General features: G+C 26.7%; 1 protein-coding gene across 3 annotated transcripts; it reads right to left on the minus strand.

Moving 5' to 3' along the window:
- Window positions 1-486: 486 nt before the first annotated feature.
- On the minus strand, window positions 487-8,664 carry LOC145202014 (cilia- and flagella-associated protein 58-like). Of its 3 annotated transcripts, XM_090082233.1 has the most exons (20): window positions 8,514-8,664; window positions 8,044-8,115; window positions 7,399-7,614; window positions 6,498-6,640; window positions 6,075-6,147; window positions 5,872-5,955; window positions 5,456-5,650; window positions 4,671-4,808; window positions 4,077-4,236; window positions 3,792-3,874; window positions 3,479-3,571; window positions 3,127-3,324; window positions 2,496-2,705; window positions 2,116-2,362; window positions 1,802-2,031; window positions 1,611-1,688; window positions 1,248-1,394; window positions 925-1,058; window positions 714-840; window positions 487-588 (listed from the first exon to the last, which is right to left on the minus strand). In XM_090082233.1, exons 1-19 carry the CDS (start codon window positions 8,517-8,519, stop codon window positions 720-722), a joined length of 2,628 nt encoding a protein of 875 aa, XP_089938359.1. In that variant the 5' UTR covers window positions 8,520-8,664; the 3' UTR covers window positions 487-588; window positions 714-719. The 3 variants fall into 3 exon arrangements, with proteins under 3 accessions (XP_089938359.1, XP_089938358.1, XP_089938361.1); XM_090082232.1 differs by having other exon boundaries at window positions 487-840; XM_090082235.1 differs by having other exon boundaries at window positions 487-840; window positions 8,413-8,664.
- Window positions 8,665-8,966: the final 302 nt, after the last annotated feature.

Raw genomic sequence — 8,966 nt, forward strand, 5'->3', positions numbered from 1 at the left:
ATATTATAAATATTTTACTCATGTTCATCGAATGGACTTGGTTTCCGGAGGGAAACGCAATTTACCAAGATGATACTTCAATAAAGTGATCACTGCTTAGCAGGAGGAGCATTCAGGAGAAATTGAACATCTTATTAGGCCACCGCAGCCACTAATTTTAATACAATTGAACACTAATGGTGCATTTTGAAAAACAAGTAAGAAGTTGATTTCCACCACCATCGTCACTAAAAGAGCTGTCTTACTGGAAGAATGGACAAAAATTCCCTTGGAAACAATTTAAAACTTGTACGAAAGCATACCGAGTAGAATTAAAGCTGTAATTGCCACCAATGGCGGACCAACCCTTTTTAAAATTAGCTTATTGCTGTTCCTATCATTTTGTCCAAATAGTGATCTTCTGCGTGATCTTCTTCTTTCTTACATTTGTAGCGATCTTCTATTCTTCAATACTTTGTGAAAATATATGTAAGTGACAAATGAGTATTTGTAAATAATTTGTAAGTAAGACAAGATACAATAAACATAAACAATGCTTCTATATCAGCATCAAAAATACACAACTGTCTCACAATTCTTTTGCTTTTTCTAAAATATTACACGAGTACACTTAACTTTATCATAATTCAGTAAATTTTTCCCTTATAGGCTAATAGATTATACAATATATATATATATAAAAAATAAATTAAAACTATGATATAAAAATATACATCAGATCAAACCACTGCTTGGATTTTCGGTTGTTGTTTGAAGCTAAAACCGCCTCCAGTAAACTTCGGACCATCAGTTCGCTGTGGAGCGATGACAGACACATCAGCAAGACTTTTATCGCGGTCTCTGTTAAAAGAAAAGTTGTTGTGAACCGAAAAGGAGTCAATATGAAAATAAAAACTTTTCAACTCTAAAGATTAATTTAAGAACCTATGTTGATGTTCTCTTTTTTTTTGGGCGAAGTATTTCTTTTTGACATCTTGAAGCTCACGCGAAAGCTTCTCAATTTCAAACTTATAGTCTTGAACTTGACTTTCATACATATTTAATTCGGATGCCATTGCCTTAAAAATGAGAAAAAGAACGTTAAAAGCTAATCCAAAATGGAATAGGAAATATAGTAAAAACCAGTGTGGTAACGCAGTAAAAATCACAGTGTAATGACGCAGTAAAACATTAATTGTTAGGATACCTCTAGCGCGTTTCCAAATAAAACGTATTCAAAAGAATTGCGCACAATAAAGCAGAATTACCTTCATTTGCTTCGTTTTTGTTTTGAGATTTTGTTGGTAGACACTTAGCTGCTCAGCAACTTCAGGACCAGGTTGACGCGCTAGTATCTGCTTTAATTCCATATAGATTTTATCTTTTTCTTTTATGAGAAGCTCTCTTTCAACAACCTACACACATTTTTTTGCCATTATTCGTTTGTATATAAATATCATTTTATCAAAAACATGAGTCAGACGACGCGATGACAATGAGAAGAGAGACAACAGTATTTTCTACTGTCGTTGGTCTCCTCCTCATGTGAAAAAAATCTATTATTGACATTTACACTATACGCCAAGCGTCTGAAACAAAGTGAAAAAAAGAAATGATTACAAAAAAAAAACCTCCTCAGTCTTTTGAATAAGTTTTTTTTGTAGTGTTTGCATCTTTTGAATTAATTCGAAGGTACTTGGATCAGATCCCTTTTTAAAAAAGTTAAAAAAAACTAACAAACAACAACAACAACATTCAATTGAATAAAAAACAAAAAAACTTTGTGCTAAAAATAAAGATAAACTTTACAAAAAAAAAGTACTTCAAGCTTTCTCCAACGATGTATGTTCATTGGATTCTCTAACTCCTCTTCCAGAGCTTTGCAACGAGTTTTTTCTCTGAGCAACTCACGTTGAATATTATAAATTTCCCTCTGAAGTTCTTCAGCGTTTGATACACTCTTGATTAAAATCTGCTTTTCACGACGTAGTTTTTTTATTTCAAGCTTAAGCAAACGTATATCTTCAATGCGCTGTCGATATTGAATTTCACCTGAAACAAAATGGAAACAGTTAAACATCATTATTTTAGTAATTTCGTAAACTCAAAGTACAAGCATTAATGCCATATATGTACCTTTATCCAGAGTAGACTTTTGTATTTTAATCTTCTCATAAAGAAGCGCTAGCTCATCGTTTCTTCGAACAAGCTGCGTCCCAAGAATATCTCGTTCACTAGTAACTTGATCTAACTCTTTTTTCAGCTTGGTACGATCAATATCTGCTTCTTGAATAATCTTTGTGAGCTTTCGTTCCTCAGTTTGCTGTTGCTCTATGTACATTTTTGTTTCACTAGCCTCTTTTTTCATAAGTTGTAACTCAGCCTTAGTATAATAAAAGGGCACAAAATAATATTAAATGTAAAGTTTATTGAACCTTTACCTCATTTTTTATAAAGTATTAAAAAGAAAAAACAAACTTTATTTAAATCAAACAGTGAAAAAATGAATGACATACTTTTAAAGAATCTTTTTCTTTCTCAATTCTTTGGTGTTCCAAATGTTCTTTAACGATGGCTGTTTCTTTTGAATTAATTTCTTCTTTGAGCTGATCAATTTGGTGGTTCATAATTTTCAGCTTCCTTTTCATTTCAGTTATTTCATCTTGAGATTCAACTAAGTTTTTGCTGTATAAGTTTCGATCACTTCTAACAGCTTCATACAAATTCTAGAGGGAAATTTATCCTTAATATTATTATCATTTATTATTATTATTATTTTTACCATTATTATTATTATTTTATTATTATTATTATTATTATTATTACTATTATTATTATTATTATTATTATTATTATTATTATTATTATTATTATTATTATTATTATTATTATTATTATTATTATTATTATTATTATTATTATTTTATTATTGTTATTATTGTTATTATTGTTATTACTATTATTATTGTTATTACTATTATTATCATCATCATCATTATTATTATTATTATTATTATTATTATTATTATTATTATTATTATTATTATTATTATTATTATTATTATTATTATTATTATTATTATTATTATTATTATTATTATTATTATTATTATCACTATAATCATTTTATAATTATACTAAATGCACCTGTTGCTGCTTTAGTTTTGTCTCGGCTTCTGCAATTTTCTTTTTATAGTCAAATATTTCCATTTCTCTTACTTTGACATCTTCCATGTGCAACAATACCTTTTGTGTAAGTTCACTTGCTTCATTAATGTAGCGATCTCTATCTTTTTCCATCTGGTATATAATCTTACGCTGTTTCTGAGCTTCATCTTTATAGTTCTTAAAACAGGAAAAAAGAAAATGCAGAAATTGATAATTATATCTATACTTTTAAGACTGCTAAAGATATGAGTAAAAAATCTTCAAATTATAATAAAATCAGAAGTGAATTACTTAAAATTTCATAAAAATATTACAATAGATAAGTAATTACTTGTATTTCCATTTCTAAATTCTTTTTTGTCTGTTCATGAAGACGAACTAATTCAAGTTGCTTTTGAGTTGATCCAGCAGCTTTCAACAAGTTCTATAAAAACACCTTTTGTTTGTATTATTATTAACAAAGTATTTTTCATTAAGTATTTTTTTTTTGCAATGGTCTTTTCTGCATGCCACAATTTACATTTCACTACTTTTTAACTTATGCATTAACAAATAAATCAGAGCAATTACTATTCTTTTAGATAATACATACAGAAGTAAAACAAAAACAAGGCTTATTATTTCAAAAAATCATATAGAAATACCTTATTAAGAATATCTCTTTCTCTTACAAAGTCATCAATAGCTTTCTTATCAATCTCTTGCTGTTTTTTGCTGGTTTCCAATTCTAAAATCAAAAAAATACTTTGATAGCAAAACTTTCACAACCTTAAATTAGCTTTTTTTTTCTGGTTAAAAGACAAACAAAAAAGTATCACCATACACATCAAACTGAGAATCACTTAAATCCCATTCCCTATATTTTTCTTATGACTTGTACAACAAAAATAACTTAATCATAACCAATCACATTTAAAATAAACAATTACCTTTCTCTAATGCATTAATTTGATTTTTCAGGGTTTCTTTTTGAAATTCAGTTTCAATTTTTGAATCTTCAACTGTGCGTAATTTTCTTTGAATGGCTTCGCGCTGACGTGTCAATCTAACACTATCTTGCTTTAGAGTATTCACCTCCTCTTCTTTAACCTGTAAAGGAAAGACAACTGATTAAATTAAACATGTAGAAATGCAAAATGAATATTCATAAAGTAGCTACTTAATTTTTAAGTAATAGTAAACCCAATAGAAATTTTTACTTTAAATTTATAGGCAAAACTAAAAAAATGAAAGTTTACAAATGATTTTTTAACATATTCTTTTCAAAACAACAATTATTTATAATTAAGCTACAGGAAAGAATAATTACACCATATTCATCAGAATTCAATAAAATACTCTACAAAATTTAATATATTACCAATCTATAAATAATAATAAACATTAGATAAAACAATAACTAAAAAAGGAATATAGGATCAGTTTGATGAAGCAATATGAATCTTCCTTAATAGATTTCGTTTGAGTGTGTGTATTTTTAAAACATAACTAATGGGTATTCTGTAAAAGATATAAAAACTTACACGCAGTTCTATTGCCTTTTGGTTATTTTCTTGCATAAGCAGTTCAGATCCAGACAACTGAGAGTCAAAGTCTTGCTGCAACTTTAACAACCTGTTGTTTAACAGCTCAGTATCTTTCATGGCACGCTCATTTAGAATCTATTGAAATAAGTTTATTTATTACATTATATTAGTTTATAACAAGTTTGTTAATAACTTTTTAACACTATGAAGGAAATGGTAGTCATTATTTGCAAATGAAAAAACTACCAGAACAAATAAGTCTTGGCTAAAACCTGAGTTAAAAATAATCCAAAATGTCTATTGAAAGGTTAATGCAAAATCTAAATCCAATTCAATAACATTTGTACTTAGATGTTTATTTGAAAAACCTGCAAAAAATCCATTATTGGATGCATTTGTTTTCAGAAAGTTACACCATTAACCATTTTTACTAAACTAATTCATGAAAATGGCAATTATTAATGTTATTATACAAAAGGATTTGTCTCAAAGTTAAAAACTAAATTTAAAACAGTATGGTTTTATTATAAACATTGAATTCAACATCAAATTATTAAACAGTTTTAGAAGATACAAATATGCAATATGTTTCTCAGAAAGTCAAACTTATTTTCATAGAGTATAATTCTCAATAATAAAATTTATTGGATAATCTTGGACTATAATGGTTCAACCAATCATTGCAAACATAACTTTATTTACACATTAACCAATGAACTTAATCTCTTTAATATTTTTGTAGAAATAAGTTTTTTGCTACAAAAAAAATTGATTTGTTTTACCTTTTGCTCTTTAAGCTGTTGTTCAGATCGGATCAAGTCGTCCTGTACTTTTTGAAGTTGAGACTGTTTCAATTTAAGCTCACTAATCTTAGACTCTGCATCAGATTTTATTTGTTGATATTCAATTTCCAGCTTTTCTTTTTTTCTTGTTTCCCTTTGACATTCATTGCTTCTTACTTGAATCTCTTCTTTAAGCTAAATAAATATATAAGTGTATTGGAACAAAAATGAGGCAACAAGAAGTATGTAATTGAATAGTTAATGCAATTTATAGGTGATTTTTTTTTTTTTGATGTTAATCATTTGTAAATTAACTTTTTCTGAATATACTTTAAAGAATATATTGCATATCCTAAACTAATTTTACGAATATTACATGGTGTTAAATTCAATCTCACCAAAATATCCTAAAATACCTCAGAAATTTTAAACAAAGCCTCAGACTTTTCATTTTCAGCTTTTACACATGCATCTGAAACAGTTGCAAGGTCATTGCGCAGCTGAAATGGAAAATTAAAAACCAAATATTAGCAAGAACATAGTATGATAAAACAAAAAATCTGTAATAGGTCTTTAATTCTTACTAAAATATTTTACAAAAACAACCTGGTATACCTACTTTCACTATTTCATCATATTTACTATCTCTTTCCTTTGTGAGAGTCTCTTTTGCTTTAAGTAGCTCTTGCATGCTAAATTTAGTAATAGAATGATCAAAGATAAAATAATGTACAACTGAGAATAAGAACTTTCAGTAATCTACATTAAGACAATCCACTGAATAACATATACATTTTTTTTAGCTATTTTTCATAAATAATCATACCATTCATATCAAACATTCACAAAAAACTCAAAAATAATTTTATAAGTTGAGCTTAATTCTTCCCATATTCCAAACTGTAATGAATTTCATTAATTTTGATGTTTTGGCATTAAGACTTTAACTAAAAAAATTTGTTCTCTCTTAATATTTTTAAACAAGAAAATATTTAAAGATATGAAATTTATATTTAAAATACAGTTGAAGAAACTTCTATACTCATGTCCATTGTTAATTCCATTGCCATGTTCAACTAAGGTTGTTAAATTGCTTATTTCTTCCTTAAGAGCCATAATAGTCTCACGTGCTCTTGTTTCTTTATCATGTGCTGCATCTACCATTTTCCATGCTTTTTCAATTTCCTTACAATAAAAAACAAACATTAGGATTCAAAATTAATTTATTTGCACTTTAAAATACTGCATTATAATAAAATTAATGAAATTGTTGAGAAATATTTATTTGACATTTATAAGACCTAAAAGTTTACAGTTAGTATATGGTCACCTCAAGCTAAAATGGACACAGGTTCATTAGAAAAGCTTCAACACAGAATAATTCAACTGAATAATGGGCTGAGAAAATTAACCTATGAAGCTGAAGTAATTAAATATTAATTATCAAGAGCAGAGGCAATTAAATAACACAACATTAAAAAAGAGACAAGGGAGAGGCAATCTGATTCAGCTTTGTAAATTATTTAATAATTTAGAACAAGTTCAGTTAGTAAAAGATTTTAAATTCAAAACAGAACATTCATTAAGAGGACATAGCTTGCAATATGATAGAGATATCAATTTTCTGTTTAACAGAGCATCAACTAACTGGAACAATCTTCCTAGTAACATAGTTAATTCAGTTAATCTAAATGGATTCAAAGAAAAAATTGACTATGACTAGAGAAAACAAAGAATCGGTTGTTAAAATGTGGAAACACACTCGCTGGTTTTGCCTGTTATAGTTTCTACTACAACTATTACTATTACCACTACTACTACTAAAATACAGTGTGGCTCAACGATAGCTTTAAAAAGATTTATTATTCAAATTTTTTTTTTAATATCTATATAAAACTTTATCTTAAAAAAAGTAATTTAAAAATTTATTCAAATGTCAATACTTTTTTTAATGAAGAAATTGTTGATTGATCTTCCTGTGAAAGTTTTAGTGCAACTGATACTTTGGCTGCATTAGAAACAATTTCTGCATTTAACTCTCTACATTTTACCATTAAACGTTTTTCACTATCATATGATTTTTTCAATGCATAATGCAACTTTTCATATTCTGCTCTAAACCTTTCCAAACTCTTATCTCCAGCAAGTTCTGTAAGAACCTACAAAAGGAAGATTGATAAAAGAATGAATAAAATTATAAAGCCATTTAAAAAATAAATATTTTTAATGATCAAATATATTAAAACTAATCTAATATTTTACAAAATAACATTTTATATATACATAAAGTTTAAAAAAAAAAAAAAAATCAAAAATGTAGCAGAAAAATTATTTAAATTCAACTACATGACTAAAAAAGAGGTAACTAATAATAATATTAACAGCTACAACAAAAGCAACAGCTACAACAACAATAATAACAAGAAAGTAATAAGTGCTTCTTCAAAGTTCTTTTTATGTCACATCTTACAAATATATCAAACAAAAAAAGTTAATATAAATACAAACAAACTTCTTAATTTTAACTTAAAACAGAATTCTTTGACAAAAGTTTCTTTTATATTTTTTGAAAAAGAGATAATATATACTTCTTCAAAATCTTTTTCCAAAGCTGCAAATTCAGCTTCATCTGATTTCTTCTGTTCTTTATCTTTTGATTCCTAAGTTACACACGAAAAAAGTAATTAAAACTTTTTCTCATTTTACATTGAAAAATTGTTTACCATTTACATTTACCAAAAGAAATGTGTGTGTGTGTGTATATATATATATATATATATATATATATATATATATATATATATATATATATATATATATATATATATATATATATATATATATATATATATATATATATATATATATATATGATAACGTGTGTAGCTTATATTTTATGTCTAAGATATAAAACATAGATTATACGCGTAAATAAGGTAATCAATAGAGTTAGGTACCTAAGTAAATAACTATTTTATGCTACACGTTTGCATGTATGTATATTGATAAGTATGTCTGCATGAGATGCAAACATTTACAATTTAAATTCTTTTCTTACTTCCATTTTTGTTTTCCTATTTATATAGCAAAAGAATATTTCATGTCGCTAAGTGAGAAGTAGAAATCAAATCACATTTTTCTTATTCCAGAGGTGGCCATTTTACAAAGTATAAATACAAACTCGTGTTTACATGGCGACATAATCGATTAAAAAAATTGTTGCGTCACCAGAATGTTTCAATTTTCAAATCATTAAAAAAACCTTGTACATAAATTTTAAATTTTAAAATATAAATTCAATTTTTGTTTTTTATTGACATTTTAACATTCACTTAAAGAATAACTTTTTGAAAGAGCACATTATTTAAAAGGGCATTATGTTTGTAAGAGCACAGTGTTGTTCAGTAAGAAGTTCTTCGGTGTATGTTGCAAGTAGAAATCATGAACTTCTTGATTTCACTATACTTATGAAATTTGAACTTCATCAGGTTATACAGGAGGTGCTATTTAA

Source organism: Hydra viridissima, unplaced genomic scaffold (genome assembly GCF_058129835.1).
Source record: "Hydra viridissima isolate aposymbiotic clone 2 unplaced genomic scaffold, HvirCarnegie_v1 scaffold_3, whole genome shotgun sequence".
NCBI lineage: Eukaryota > Metazoa > Cnidaria > Hydrozoa > Anthoathecata > Hydridae > Hydra > Hydra viridissima.

Coding starts and splice junctions, on each gene's coding strand:
- LOC145202014 (XM_090082233.1), bottom strand. Junction 2,032..2,115: donor AAAGTCTACTCTGGATAAAG/GTACATATATGG, acceptor ATTTTGTTTCAG/GTGAAATTCAATATCGACAG. Junction 841..924: donor AAAAGAGAACATCAACATAG/GTTCTTAAATTA, acceptor TTCTTTTAACAG/AGACCGCGATAAAAGTCTTG.